The sequence below is a fragment of the Haliotis cracherodii genome, unplaced genomic scaffold (assembly GCF_022045235.1).
Source record: "Haliotis cracherodii isolate W230 unplaced genomic scaffold, xgHalCrac1.p SCAF_9, whole genome shotgun sequence".
Taxonomy (NCBI): domain Eukaryota; kingdom Metazoa; phylum Mollusca; class Gastropoda; order Lepetellida; family Haliotidae; genus Haliotis; species Haliotis cracherodii.
Window position 1 is genome coordinate 18222820 of NW_027266343.1, and position 16702 is coordinate 18239521.

At 39.2% G+C, this 16702-nt stretch overlaps 1 protein-coding gene across 5 annotated transcripts in view; it reads right to left on the minus strand.

The window, feature by feature from the left end:
* Window positions 1–16702, minus strand: part of LOC139453326 (rhotekin-2-like) — a 103940-nt gene that overhangs the window by 8675 nt on the left and 78563 nt on the right. For 4 of the 5 annotated variants that reach the window (XM_071234993.1, XM_071234997.1, XM_071234995.1 and 1 more), the window contains 10 exons: window positions 12445–12638; window positions 11781–11830; window positions 7850–7903; window positions 5228–5348; window positions 4250–4409; window positions 3544–3575; window positions 3237–3334; window positions 1903–2009; window positions 1215–1340; window positions 550–715 (listed from right to left, as the gene is read on the minus strand). In XM_071234993.1, the coding sequence (XP_071091094.1) occupies window positions 550–715; window positions 1215–1340; window positions 1903–2009; window positions 3237–3334; window positions 3544–3575; window positions 4250–4409; window positions 5228–5348; window positions 7850–7903; window positions 11781–11830; window positions 12445–12638 (1108 nt within the window). Of the gene's footprint in view, window positions 1–549; window positions 716–1214; window positions 1341–1902; window positions 2010–3236; window positions 3335–3543; window positions 3576–4249; window positions 4410–5227; window positions 5349–7849; window positions 7904–11780; window positions 11831–12444; window positions 12639–15175; window positions 15844–16702 lie in introns of those variants that run through there. The other variant, XM_071234996.1, reaches the window with a different exon arrangement.

Here is a 16702-nt window from a genome sequence, read left to right on the forward strand (position 1 = left end):
AAGATGCTGCTGCAGACCATATCGTTATGCTACAAGATTCATGATCTGAACCTGTCCCCCATGATGTGAGACTGAGAGCATACCCTGATCTAGAAGATGCTGCTGCAGACCATATCGTTCTGCTACAAGATTCATGATCTGAACCTGTCCCCCATGATGTGAGACTGGGTACATACCCTGGTCTAGAAGATGCTGCTGCAGACCATATCGTTATGCTACAAGATTCATGATCTGAACCCGTCCCCCATGATGTGAGACTGAGTGCATACCCTGGTCTAGAAGATGCTGCTGCAGACCATATCGTTATGCTACAAGATTCATGATCTGAACCCGTCCCCCATGATGTGAGACTGAGTGCATACCCTGGTCTAGAAGATGCTGCTGCAGACCATATCGTTATGCTACAAGATTCATGATCTGGAACTGTTCCCCAATGATGTGAGACTGAGTGCATACCCTGGTCTAGAAGATGCTGCTGCAGACCATATCTTTATGCTACAAGATTCATGATCTGGACCTGTCCCCCATGATGTGAGACTGAGTGCATACCCTGGTCTAGAAGATGCTGCTGCAGACCATCCCACCACCGGTTGAGGTCTTCCTGTGAGTCAGCTGCAAGTGTGTGTTCCAGTACTCCGGTCAGCGTCACAGTCTTGATGTGGAATGTATGTGACCGCTTGCACGTGCTGGGATCAGCATCACTTATCTGGGAATTCTGACAACACAAACATACACTGAATTACAAACAAGATATATACTGTTGTGCTAGTAGGATGAGTGAATGTGACGTGTGTGAGTGAGTGGATATTATGTGAGATGAGATAGCAAAGATATGATGGGTTGGTTGGTTTGTTGTTTAAAGCCGGACTCAGTAACATTCCAGATATAAGACGGCGGTCTGTAAATAATCGAGTCTGGACCAGACAATCCAGAGATTGATATCGATGACATGCATCAACCAAGTGAGCAAGCCTGACCACCCGATCCCGTTAGTCGCCTTTTACAACAAGCATAGTCGCCTATTATGGCAAGCATGGGTTGCTGAAGACCTATTCTACTCCGGATCTTCACGGGCAATGATACGATGGGCCCAGAACCACTGGGCAATCCGAGTCACACCCTGACACGGCAGAGATGAGGGGCTGTGATACCTTATTATTCCAGCATTATCCTGAAATGAGACTGCAAGGTGGCATGATGAAGACTTGACTTACCTTGGTGACACAAACAGTGACGAGGGGCTGCGTGACCTCCACGTCCCCCGGAGATGACCAGCAGGCCAGTTGGAGGTTCTTGAGGACACACCAGTACCGCCTCCACTTGGACAAGTCGTCATCCTCCTGGACGCATCAATAATGTCAGTGAAAGTAGTGCACAGTGCATTTATCATAATGAGAAACCTACTATCCCTCAGCATGACACACAGTTACCCAGTTTTTGTTGTTGTTTAACGCCGCACTCAGCAATATTCCAGCTATTTGACAGCAGTCTGTAAATAATTGAGTCTGGACCAGACAATCCAGTGATTGACATCATGAGCAACGATCCACCCAATTGGGATACGATGACATGCATCATCCAAGTCAGCGAGCCTGACTACCTGATCCCGTTAGTTGCCTCTTATGACAAGCATTGTCGCCTTTTACAGCAGGCATGGGCTGCTGAAGACCTATTCTACCCCGAATCTTCATGGGTGAGTTACCCAGGTACTGCAAGCATCAGATCCTACTCTATCCGTGTAATCTACAGTAAACTGTTCAGTGTTCATGCAATGAATAAACTAGGATCAGTTTCTACTGATGATGGCTGAGCCAATTGATACCCTAATTTTGATAACCAGGATCTGGATTCGTCCTCTAACACTGACGAGACAGGTATCCTGGACATAACTATGTCACCTACCTGTAGATTGAGGAATCCTGTGACAGTGGGATCTGCAAGACAGTTCGGGAGAGCAGCTAGCCGGCAACAGTAATGGCCGAACAATGGCAGCTCATGAACACTACCCTCTGGAAGAATAATTAATCATCGTCCATAACAAATAACCTCAAATTTCTAAGAAAAAATGAATCTATGAATGAATAAGTGTATAGCTTTCAGTATTTCTCTGTTATCCATGTAGAGATATGAGTGAGCTTAATATATGCTTTCTATAGGAAACAAAATAATACTCTTGATGCTTAAAATACAGCAATGTAGGAATCTGATTACATAGCAGTGTTCGAAATCGGTGCCTGCCCGTAGGCCCTTGGAAGGTAGATCCCGTGTCGGGCCTGTAGTTCTCAAATTTGTATGTGTCCTTAAAATGGCCTTCAGTAAAGTTACATGTCATTTTTTTTTTGGTCACAATAAGCTGCAGTTTTATAAACGAGGGCCTGAAGAGTTTGGTCAGGGCCTTGTGTTCTAAAGGATTTGGGTCCTGATGGCAGCCAGACAACTGATATTATTTGAAACACTGCTACATACATACTTAAATGCATCACATCCTTAACTAGAATACCCTAGCATCCTGCACATGGAAGTTACAACAATTACTATTGATAGAATAACAGCCATAGAACAGTGAGTGAGTGAGTGAGTGAGTGAGTGAGTGAGTGAGTGAGTGAGTGAGTGAGTGAGTGAGTGAGTGAGTGAGTGAGTGAGTGAGTGAGTGAGTGAGTGAGTTTAACGCAGCTTTTTTTTAACAGTATTCCAGTTATATCACGGCGTGTCAGCTTAATGTGGGAGGAAAGCCCGAAGTTATGCAGGTCTCAGACGTTTACCATTTCGGTGAAACCAACGAGCACGGGTATGGTGCTGACATACCTAGAAACATAATCGGGGCGAACCGGGATTCGAACCCACAATCATAGGTTTCAGGCGTGCCCAAGGGACGCAACTCTGCTCAGCGAATGGCAGCGCCTTCGACGACTGGGCCACCTGTGCCCCCGAGTGAGTGAGTGAGTGAGTATGGTTTTATGCTGCTTTTAGCAATATTAGAGCAATATAACGGTAGGGGACACCAGAAATGGGCTTCACACATTGTATCCATGTGGGAAATCGATCCCGGGTCTTTGGCATGACGAGCGAATGCTTTAACCACTGGGCTACCCCACCCCCTATAGAACATGAAGGGCACAAGAGTGGGTTGACACAATGAATAATGAGGAACTGAGACTGTCTTTAGCTTGAGCAAACACAATACCCGTCGTCATCGATATTTAAGAACAATTCATTTTCTTGTTCCTTATACACACCTGCATTTGTCTCCAGCTGCAGATCAAATGTCCGAATAGAGTCATCCACATCAGATAATTTCAGCGCTCCTTTGGCCACGAGTTCAAACTTGGGACCCCTGTAATCAAATAGTACAGAATTGAAATCTGTGTTTGAAAGAAGCTATGATCAATGCTAAGCAAATACAGAGCATCATACGCATAGATTAATAAATATTTCACATCATTATGCTAAAAACATAACGGGCACTCTGATATACTTGAAAATATGCAATCCTAATAGTCCAGGTTTTGTGACAAAAGAAAACTATGTTGACATTATACTTACAAAACCATATTTCCAATTATATCTGCATCATTCTGAAAGAAAGAAACAAATTATTAAATGTCCATCAACATAAATCACAAAGTCATTGGAAACAGAAGTAGACCTGGAAACAGATAATGGGAGATAACTCTGTAAGTTTTAGCTTGGCAAAGAAGACTGGGGCCTTACACATTTGTAGCAAACATTTTCGATTAAGGACAAAATCACCACAAGAAATAAATTCATCAGTTGCATACTTTTAGTAATTTAATGACATGACAATGCAAACACCCCAACTAATTAATGTAGACACCAAAATGCAGCCCTACATAAATGTTATCGGGAGCTGACATCTTGTGAACTATGTCAAGCAATTGCCAACTTAACAACAGTTTTGAATTGCTCTGTAAAACTGAAATGTTATTGCACGTCAGGTTTGCTGAACTATTCCCTTGAAACAAATGTCATATTTAGGATAACGCTTTCGTAGTAAAGTACAGATTCTCGTACTGAACTCTTCCCTAACTCTAATCACGCTGTAGTCATTTTCAAGGATAATATCAAAACTTCTCAAACTTTCATACATGTTAAACTGGAAACCGCTTCCATCAGCACCTTGTTATATTTTAAATCTCTCGGAAATATAACACAAATTATAATGAAATTCCTTTAAAAGGTCTTTGATAGACAAGACAATGATGTGTGGGCAAGCTAAAGACTGACTCACCAGTCCCGATAGCCTCTTGCCAACACTTCTCCCCACAGAGCCTGAGATATCATTTATCTTCTTCCTCAGCTTCTTTGGAGTGTTTGCGATGGAGAGATCATCATGAAGTTTGTGACAGTAGACCTCCACCTTACACTCAAAGTCATGGGGGATGTTGTTGCTGCAAGGCAAGCACAACTCTTTATTTTCCGTTTGAAATACACAACTGCAATGTCCTTCTCTTCTCCTTGTACGGTTAATTACTTCATAATTTTAGCAGTTTGCCCTGCCATCTGACATAGTTAATTAGCATATCTATTTATAGCTTCCTACTCTCACTTGCATGAGAAGTTATCACGCACCCCTACCCAGCATTCTTGGTAGCTTTTCTAATTAATTTGCTTTGTTTAACGTGAGTGGAAGGCTAGTCAAACATGTGGGTCAATTTGTCGCTGAAGTTCACCAAAGTTCAGCCAAATATTTCCTGAATGTTTCGTCTCTTCTAAATAGCTACCGGTAGCTACAAGCGAGGGACAATTGTCTACATGCCAGTTAACATAATGTAGGCATTAAATTTAATAACAGGGCTTCCCAAGAGGAATTTCAAGAATATCTTGACAGTCCCCCAAGAGATTGTACGATTGATTGTGTGCCAGAAGGATTGGGCGATTATCAAATTAGCGCAAAAGGAAGTGTAGATAGCGGACCTCAATCATATTGAGGTGCAGTAGTTGATACTATGAACAGTGACAGTGAATGTTGTACAGTCAACACTATTCCAGCTATACAATTGCAGCCTTAAAATAATCATCAGTAATGTCCCAGGCTGTTGGGTACGATGACAGTCTGTCAACCAAGCCAGACATCGGAACATATCAGATTGTACCTTTGTGGGGAATCAAACTAAGGCTATCTGTATGGCAAGCAGACACACTTACCACAAGACTACCGAGTACCCACACAACCAAAGCGTAGCTACAACATGACTGTTACACTTACAATAATATCACATCCTCGAATGTGATGTCGGTCATGCTCCTGTCCACGTTACTGATCATTGTGGTGTCAAAGATCTCCGTCCCAATCTTCAGCAGGCAGAATACAGCATACCGCCGGTAATCTGGGGACAGAGGTGGCATAGTTACTTCACAAACCACCAATCATTTCCTTCAATCAGCACACAAGTGATAGTCATCTTGTGTAGTCGCTAATTTCAGTGTCTGATACCAGAAATCTAGAATAGATTTCCGGCGTTTGGAAATTGTTTTTGGCGGTGCAGAGCCAGGATGTGTTTCTTGTCTAAGATCAAATACTTTTGTCCTGTATGAGATGATACTTCAGGAGATATTTTTTAATTACAAACAAATAATTGGAGCTAATGGTTTGTTATTTTTTTTGTAAATTTTCTTCTTTTTGTGGTTGTCATTTTCAGGATTGACCTGCAGTTGAGTGAACATGTTTTACAACACATTTAGCTCTGTTCTAAATGTATCATAGCAAACGAACCCAAGAAGGGTCTATCATGATACATATTTGTATAACATTTATACTAAGTTCTCATATAATAATTAGATCCACAACAAGTGCTTTTATAAGTTATCATTGTGTAACATTTATACAACATTTCATATAATTATGGTTTAGCAAGTAATACAAATCATCAGATAAAATGCATATACATAATATAATTAATTTCAGTCATAGCTTTTTTTTAGATAGATGCTAGTCTAAGGTAACGAGAACACAATCTCCTAGACATACTATTCAATAAGACAAAAGTAATGTCTACATAGTCTTATAGATTGCTTAGTTCAAGCCAATCTATAAGACTATGTAGACATATCTTTTGTCTTACTGGATATTATGTCGGGGAGATGGGATCTTGATACCTTAGGCTAGTATTTATCTGAAAGCTTTAAATCTATTAAACTATTGGTCGGTAGGTAAAAAAAACTAAAAATAATCCGATTCCAAATATCTTTTTTTTAAATTACCTGAAAATGCTCAGTAGATAGGTAAATAGTGGGGGCAAGATGAATAAGAAACTAGTTCAGTTACCTCCCTTCCCTTCACACGGATCTGTCGCATTAGTCATCATTTGTAGTGCTTTGAGGATTTTAGATAAATGTTCAACAGGTTTTAATTAGAGTGTTTTAAATAACTTTTTTCACATTTTACTTTTTTGGGGTTAGCACACTGCTTTTCACTCTTATTTCATTCTTTATTCATTGCAATATTTTGGAGTTAGTAAACAAGTTTTAATCGAGTCTGGCCTTTTATATTTTTATGAGAAGACTTTGCTCTCTTTAGAAGCTTAATAACAATAACAATGGGATCAAACAACTATTATTAAGAAACTGCGATACAACATGTCTAAAATAGAACCAATAAGTGATAAAAATAATTTAGCTTCATTGAAGTTTCTGACATGAACATATGTTGACAATCAATCACTCTGGAGGGTGTACATTTCTGGCATAGGTAAGCACACCTGTCAGTGTGACTGATTGACAGGGCTGGACACCCCCCAGGGTGCATGTGACTGACACAGCATGTCCTCAGGGGACCCCCTCCAGCTGACTGCCACACTTAAAGTGGTCCTCTGGAGGTAACATTTCTAGTTTTTCCCTTGACATCGAGGCTGACACTTGCATCCCTGATGATCAATCTTGTGGGGCTTATAGGTACAGCCTAATGAAAACTACTTAGTCATTTGAAAACATTAAAGCCTTAATTTGTGGCGATTAATGTTATTGCTTCATTCCCTTTTAAACTTTGGATGTCGCAAGCTATCAAATACTGAATTTGAAGAATATAAATTTGAAAGCCTTCCATGAACTACAAAAATATATTTAACAGGTTTATATTTTAAATCATATATATCACATTGGACATCTTGAAATATATTTGTAATCCAGTGAAACCTAGTGACCTCGTTTTATGGTTGATGGTTGATAACTGACCATCAAGGTATTTTTTTGAGTAAATATTATGTATGTATACACCTTGACTATCTTTCGTACCTGATTTCTTTGTAGGGAGAGGTATTCAAATAAGCGCTGTGTTGTTTACCTATACCAAAGACATATGCATATACGTCTTTGCCGGTCCCAATTTTCAGTTGAAATAAAAATATGTATGAACTAACTCCTTTTACTAGATAAAAATATAAATAGTTTAAGACCAATTTAAAGGTCCCAAACCTTTCTCATCAGCACAATGATCTGACTAACATCAGCACAGAAAATCTTGACAACTTGAAATATGTTTCATGATCCCAAACTTAGGTTGTTATATTTGATTTTTATAAATCATGAATTCATTCCAAAGTACAAAATAGGTAAAAATATTTCGGTTGAATTAAAGCTGAAAAAAGAAAGAAATATAGTTTCTTAAGCAAAGTGGATGGGCAGAATCTTAACAGGTCTTATAAAGTGTACTCGTAACTCTTCTTCTATCTGTCCAAAGTAAAAAGCTTGAACCAGCGCACTAAAGGCACGTTTTAGAGCCTGACGAACCCATATATTTGACCCTGTTTAGCATTATTCAATTCAGAGCAGTACGAGAGACACCATGAGTGTCAAGGTCAGTGTGAAAGGCTGTTCTGTAGAGTTGCCATACCTCCTTTATTCTTGAAGTGGTCGCTATCCTTCCACATAAGTGGTATCCGCACATCTGAAACAGGAAGTGGCAACATGAACAATGCACGGTACAAATGTGTTCGTGAAAATTTTCACTATTTTCAGAAACCACGCTATAGTGATAACTGTAATTCTGAAATGCAGAATAAAGATATGATTGATTGAACCACTGATGCACCTGGCATAACATCTCAATGCATTAACAAACGGAAATTCCAAAACTCTACATGATGTTTCTAAAATACAAACACTGTCAAACAGCATAGAGCAAGAATTTAGTACAAGTTAATCATATCTGAAATTCGTAATGATAAAAGAGCTTAAACCAGAGTAGCCATAAAAATTACTAAATCATGGAAGTTGTTCACATTAATATCATCAGAACTAGTGACAAAAATGACTTTCCTTTTACCTATGAAATAAAACATATTTCAAGTCATAAAAGGAAATAATATAAAAAAATATTTCATTTATCAAATAATATTGGAAGCAAAACCCGGAAAATATCTTTAGAATTTTTAACAAACAATTGACACATTTCTTCAAAACACCCACCAGGCAATGCATTTGTTAACAGAAACAAAATAAACCTTTCAACCCTCAAGATTTGTTTTTCTCTCTATATATATTTCATCTTTATTTGTATAGAATTTTATCTATCAATATAGGAAAGTAGACTTCAGTAAAAACCATTACACTTATACTTGGCTAGTTCATATGTTTCCAAGTATTCCGTCAAATACATTGGTAACAGGAGACTGGTGAACAGCCTTCGCAAGCTGAAACTGGGAGAATCTTATGGAATCATCATCAGTATCTGTATGCATCTACACAATAAGGTCAACGCGACCTACAGTGTGTTTGTCGGGATGGGAGTAAGGGTACTGGGTTTATCTGCCTCACGTGGCAGGAGAGTTATCATGACACATCTACACCGCATTGATTAATCAGCTTGCAGAACTCTTGCACAATGAACTACAAGAAGGAACTAACTCCTCAACCCTCCCTTGTTTCATACCAGACACTGTGACTCTAAGAAATATAATTTGATATGAATATAATTTTTTTCTGAATTTGAAATGGATTACAAGCACACAGCTTACAAGAAGTTTATTATCTTATCAGCAGCAAGAAACTTACTTTTCAATCATGTTATACTGAAGTTTCTTTTGATTAGTAATTTTTCATTCCTGTAATTATCTGTGGGACATAATTAAAGATGGCTGCCACTGATGGCGAGTCCATGCACAAGCCTGTTGCATGTCATAAGTACTCCATGTTGTGGGTGGCCATGACACAAAAGACTTTCAGGATCAGTTATCTGCCATTAGCCAGCTTCATCTGCGGCATATACAGTTTCTTATTTTCAGATTTTCTGTGTAACTTATAGCCCAATTATTGCCGTCCAGATTGGGCCGAGCAGGTTCCATTGAAGCCGGATGGTTTGTATCAGGAAATCTTCCATCCAACCACTCAAGATTAGAAATTTATTTTCCAAGTCCCGGACTTCTTGTTTTCTTGATGCATTTTCTTCCCATCACTGATTTGGGAAAATCACACAGCTTCATATCTTTAAATGAAACACAAACTTGCGTTGTTGTGTTATGTGTAGTCCCATAACATTTAACACCATGATCAGGTTATTCAAAAATTGCATTTCTTTGATTGTGGTTTTATTAACTTGAGAAACAAGAGATATAAAAGCATGAGCTGATGCAATCTTCGATTACATGCCTTTTAAGGGAATGATTTTCAAATTTGGGAATTCTGAAATACTCTGATACAGTAACATAACTGCAAGACCCTTCTCTGACTTGATGAATCAGAATTTATCTCAGCATTATGTCCAATAATTGGATTACCGTATTGCCTCTCCAATGAGTGACAACTCCAACCACCACAACTCCTTGTGTATGTTTTAAATAGGTGCCCCCCTTTCAATGTTCCAAGTGCATACAGCGCTTATTAAGGCGAATACGGTATGTTGATTCTGCACATCATTCCCAAGATTGACAGTTTTACTGATGTTATCAGTAAGGTTTTACAGTGCTTTTAAGCAGTATTCCAGCCTTACATAGGAAACAAGGATAGTCTACACATATTGTACCCCTGTGGGGGATCATAATAAACGTAAGTCATATGGCATGATATATCATCATTCGAAGCACGAGGCCCCCCCCACCACCCACCACATTTTAGCAACGTGAGGTGAGGTGAAATGGGGTTTAATGTTGCGTTCAAGATTATTACACTTTTATAGCGATGTGCATGCACTTGTGTGTGTGTGTCTGCTTGTACTAGTCCAGACATATGCTGTTTGATAGTGCTAGCCCACTGTGATACCATGCCAGTTTTAAACATGAATACGCCACTCAGACATATTACGCCCACTCTCAGCCGACCAGTCCTTGTTTTATCTCCTTAATGACGAGTGTCAGGTAGATTATCAACAAGTATGTCTTTTAATGTCTTTAGGTATGACACGGCCAGGAGATCGAACCACCGACCTGCTCTCTGGGCCGATGCTCTATCCACTAGACCACTGAGGCAGTGTTTAGCCCAGGGATTCACTGGCTCAGTGAATGTCATTTAACATTTTGAATAGCCTGCCGTATACCATTACGACCTCAATTCATAACATGAACAACAATAAAGAGATTTTGTGAAAACAAAAACAGTAAACTACACATTATTTGGAAATTCTTAAAGTAGATGAGTAACCACTCTCTAAAAACTAGTACAGGTAGACTTTCTGAGATGATTAATGCCAGAGTGAGTGAGTATGGTTTTACGCTGCTTTTGGCAATATTCCAACAATATCACGGCGGGGAACTGGAATTGGGCTTCACCCATTGTACCCATGTGGGGAATCGAACCCGGGCCTTCAGCGTGATGAGCAAATGCTTTAACAACTAGGCTACCCCACCACCCCATTAAAGCCAGAAGAACAGTGGCCGTGACAATATACTCTCTCAACAAGAAGCTGCACAATCCTGATGAGATCCTCTACTCTATCTTCAGTCAGGTAAACTGAGGGGTGAAAAGCCAAACAGATGATGAAGGCTGTATCACCAAAGCAGCTTATCTCAAAGCCTAACAGCCACTATATCAGCTAATGGGGAAAAGCAAGGCAGACATATTGAATGATAGGACAGCTTTTGTTTTATCTTGAAGAGAAAAGCTTAATCATCAGTTCTAGTGTTGCTAATGCATCTTAATTAAGTTGGCAAAAGAGGCACATTTTTTAAACAAGAAAATAATGTAAAAAAAAATCTAACTTCAACCTAATCAATTTCACATTATGATCATGATTTTTCTGGCAAAGCACAGGACGGGATGAAAGAGAGTTGGGTTTATATATAATACTGCTTTGAACAGCATTTCAGCTTAATGGGGAGGAGAGCCCAAAGTGATGCAGGTCTTAGATGTTAACAGCTTTGCTGAGCCTCACAAGCATTGGTATGGTGCTGACAAAACCATGTATCACAATCAAGGTCAATTTAATCCACTATCATCAGATTCTCTGGGGCGGTCGGGTAGCCTAGTGGTTAAAGTGTTCGCTCGTCACGCCGAAGACCCGGGTTCGATTCTCAACATGGGTACAATGTGTGAAGCCCATTTCTGGTGTCCCCCGCCGTGATATTTCTAGAATATTGCTAAAAGGGGCGTAAAACCATACTCACTCACTCACTCACTCATCAGATTCTGGCATGACAAAGGGGTGTAACTCTGCACAGCAGATTGTGGTGCCGTAGGGGACTGGATGGGTGGATGCCTGGAATGGGTTGGGTTCAAAAGTCAAGCCTGGAGCAGACAAACCACTGACAGATAGGAGAGTATCACTCCCTGCTGTTACGGTATGGTCAGGTCAAGACCAAGGATTCGCCTGGTCATAATTGCTTTGGACTTACCTGAGACGCTAACTTTTGCTGTGCATGGCAGTTGGTTGCCTTCCACTGATCTGAAGAAATTAATTAGATGTATAATCAACCATTTCAACACATAAAAACAGGACATCTGGAGTTACAATGTTAATCATCGACAGTAAAAGACAAAATAACATTCAGATCCTGCAACTCATTATTACCATGGACCCAAACCTCATGGAATCAGTGGATATCGAATCAATGTCAACGATACTGAATGAAAGTTGGATTACAGATATTCAATGAACACTTTTTATAACCAGATAGTGTAATAACAGGATTAATATGCATGCTTCAGTATCGACTTGCTGACAAGGTATTTCAGTTGTTACATGTGCTCACGGTAGTGCAACTGGAAATACAATCTCATCAGTTTACTTGTCAATTTTATTGGATGATTGCACTCTTAAGGGAAATTTCTTAAGAGTTTCAGGGGCCAAGGGGTACCCCGTGCTGTATCCGAGGAAGTGATGCATCGAGGGACGTTGTATTGAGGGTTCACTGGATTACTAAAACTGCCTTCAGTGATCAAAATGCAAGAAAGACAATACTTCTCTGATCAACTTCAGACAATCTCCCCGGCACTTTGAATGTGTTAAGTAATGCAAAAGCAGCCAGGTCATTGATGAAATATTTTCTTCATACTCACTGATTTTTGCCGAGCACCTCGTCTGTCTTGCGTTTCTGCAGCTCGTGCATGTAGGCGTAAATCCTTGTGTTGGAAGTGAGGAGGTTCTTGGCAGCCTCCAGCATCTGGGCAGGGTGTTTGGACGCAGCCAGCAACTTGGCCGTCCCCTCCCGCATCTTCATCTCATGGTCTATCTTCTGCTTCAGATCATGATCCTGCAACAGAAATGGGACACTTAGTATGTTGGTGTGTCATACGCTGTAGTCAGAGAAATTCCCGATTCTGTCACGGTGGCCTGTAAATAATCGAATCTAGGTCATAGAAAGTAGTGGTTGATATTATGAACAACGTTCAGTGCTGTAAGGGTACGAACAACCAAGTCACCAAGCCTCACCACCCAATCAAACTAAGCTGCCTTCTATGACAACCAATCGAGATCTTGGGACCAACAATTATTTTAACCCAGGTTCAAGTTCTATAACAAAATTGCTATAGGTGGCATTGCAAAAATATTTTGCAGATCATTTGGATGTGTCCAACCAACCGTTTGTAAGAGAGGATAAGGAGTGAATGTTGTTCAAGGAAGTAAAATTGGTATCCATCAAGATGTTCAAGATGATAACACTTCATTGTGTAACACACTCAGTAAAATTTATTACAGCATGATGTGCGTCAACTTAATGTGGCTGCTATACATCAAAATTGTTCAGTTTTTGTGCATTGTTATGTGAATCGATAAAGTCATCGCGACCTTACAAGGTTACTAAGAGCTGGTTTTGCACATTGTAATCATGTGTTTATTGGGGCCATAACAATAACAGGGTTAAGACTTGACATGCTGCAAGCCAGTTCACAATGTCACATGAATCTCCTGTTCAGGAGCCATCCTAGCTCATCAAGGGAATGACTAGACACACTCAGACATATCAAGTAAACATTTGTCATAAAAGACATTTTGTTTCTCATCATACTGACCCAAAATTCACACAAAAGCATCAACAACAAAAAATATTAAAAGATTGAATCTTAATTTTATCTTAGATTTACCCAATGAAAGATTTTAAGAGAAATATTCTGTAAACCAACGAGATAAAAAGGAGAGACTTAAAAGGAGAGAGTTGTTTATGGTAAAGGTTTTTTAATATCACATTAAGGACCTGTTGCACATGAGAAAATAGCATTTTAAAAATTGTTTCCACGTAATATAACATATTAATATATATGTATCATATATTTAAGTTGCAATTGGAAGACGTAGCATCCAAAAGACATGGTTGACGTGTTGATTTCCAATTCTTTACTCATGGCACATGACACTTTGGTACAAGTGCTCATACTTTTATCAAGCCAGGGAACATTAACTGTGGATATGTGGATTGACACGAAGCCTGGATGTTTGGTGGCACTGTATGCATGTATTTTATCTGGTAAAGAAACAAGGCTACACATGTAGCACCTTCTTAGGTAGGGGACAATAAAGTGATGTGAGACCAGGGGGTGGTAGTGAGGTTGGAGGCACGAAAAAACACATAATTTAATTGTATGCAGATCAGGAAAATAACTTTCCAGACAACAAAAACGCAAAATCTATAGAAAATGTATAATTTATTCATGTGAACAAAAAATTCTACTTTACTTAGACTGGATGAGCTGGGCAGGTACTTGTTCACTCAATACATATGTGACAGTCAATGTGTAAAATACCTGAAATTTTCACAAAAGCAATTTACCAAATGCCTAAAATTTCAGTTATTTGTAAATTGACTGAAACATCCGACCATGTTTTTATTACGATAACAAATTCCAAACATTTTGATGTTTAATTTCATCACCCTGTAACTGAAAATGATAGGATTAAAAAGAAAACATAAAACAAGGTATATTTGATCTTTATTATTTTGTTGGGCTTTTAATCTCATCGCGAAAATAATCTGGTGAAATTTTTAAGCCCTTTAGTCAATATATCAAACAAATAACAGATTTTGGAGTTAATTTTAAATTGAAAAATTTGGCGACTTTATAAATTGCAAAAGTGAATCACATTCTACAAACTGACATGTTGGAAAATACAGTGTCAGCTGGACCAGGGTAACTAGGCTCTGTCCCACAAGCCCAACAAGTAGAACAGCCTATTCCTCCTCCTCCTGGTGTACATTCATATTCAGGTTGTGTCTTGTGTGTCAACACCCAGGTGTAACCGCCTCAAGCCAGACTAATCAGTATTATCAGGGGGAAACACCCTTTCATCCCTGGTCAGTAGACAGGACAGGCAAGGACGGCCACCACTAATGATCAATGTTTTGCCTAGCAGGTGCCCCTCCCTTTAATATAGGGTTGGTCTAAGCTGTTATTGTCGGACCTTGTATCACTTCAGCGCTATTAAATTACACTGGCAGTCAGGATGAGATCAGGCTGACAGGAAATTTAGAGGATAAGTTACTGTTTATTTACTTTTGTGGGATGCAAATTAAACTCTGAACATCATCCAGGGTGTGTATCAACAAATGATTTACATATTATACAATGTTTCACACAGCTTATTTACATAATATACACATATATAATAAACGATAGAGTTCTGTTATTATACTGTACAAAGTACATACTCAATAAATTAACAGAGGACATACTTAATTTGCACACAACAAGTGTTGGCCCTTTAACAAGGAACAAAATAATATTTTATTTGGCAGCATTTGGATAAAATCTAAAATATTCCTGACAGTGAGATTTTGAGAAAATATATTCCTACCGATAAGAGAACTGGACGGCTCTTGATTGGTCCACGGAATTTGCATACAAAATGAAAAACTTCATCGTCATCATCGGAACTGCTGTACGACATGATGACAGCGTAGCACCAACAGAACAGTAGTGGTTTGAATCCTGTTTACAACGTCCTCACAATCTACACCATTTCCTCTATACAATCCAAACGACCCTCGATATTTCCACAAATTGCAACTGAATCAAAATCCAGATATGTCTGCAATATCCACGCTATGACAGTAGACATACGTTATAGATCAGCCGAAATATTCACAAATGTTGTAATGTCAAACAAAGCACATCCGATCCACTTGCAGTGAAGGAAATCACATGTCCAGCATATCAACCCAACTGTCGTGATCAGAATAGCATCAGGAGACAGCTCACAGCACACATCTCATTGGCTCGAGGGACACTTCCAAACTGTCACTCAGTGAACAACATTGTCTTTAACCTTGACAACATGAAAAAATTAAGTGAATGAAGCTGGTATCCCATTGACATGCTGTGGTTGTTCAACTCCAGGTGGAGAAATAGTCCAATGATCACCAGCTGAGAAAATCACGTCACGGTCTGTGCCTCACTTCCTGTGTAGCAATGAACAACTCCCTGCAGGAATTTATGCTTCACTGACCAACTGCTTCACGTTTCCATGGCGAGACCAAGTCTCATGCAGGGCTTACCACAAAACTGAAGTCAATTTACCAATAACCTATCTCATAGAAAAAATTATATCCTACCATACATTTAATATTAATGATCCAATTTTGGGCAAAAAATAACCCAAAAATATTAAAAACTTGACAATACTATCAAGGCAATTAAAATAAATGTTTTCATCAAATCTTGTTAAGAATTATAATTTTCTTGAAATTATGTCAAATTAACAACACTACTGAGCAACATGATTTCATAAAAGCAGTATTTATCTATCCTGTCATTCACTACTATAATATGACAGCCTAGCTGCCTGCGTCAGTGACAAACTCCTGTATTTGACAAACAGGTTGCTGCTGCGACATGTTCAAGTGAGTAGCACATGTAAGCTGGTTAGCAGTGTAGGTAAGCCAGTCAGCAAGTTATCAACTGTTCCAGTGGCCAGTTCAACTCTGACCTAGCACATGACTTGTCACATGACCTTGGACCCATAGGCTTGGAGACTACTGCAGAACCCAAGTAACCTGGTATTTGCATTCAGGGTGGGGATAAATCCAGTCATCCAAAATATTATCCACTATTCACAGGGCAATATGGAGATAATCATAGCTAAGACACTTTTTACCTTAGACTATTCATGTTCTTATAATATATTTTTTATTTTATTTCTTGATTTCATCCAAGTTTATTTTGCTCAGTGTTTAATGATGAATAGAGATGTGGACTTCCAATGAAGGATTGAAGTTGCATTTGTTGATATTCATCAGCTGATGAAGATAATGCCTCAAGTGAGCAAATTCCATGATGTGGGAAGTGCTTTATGGTAAATTTGCTCACGTGAGGCACTCTCTTC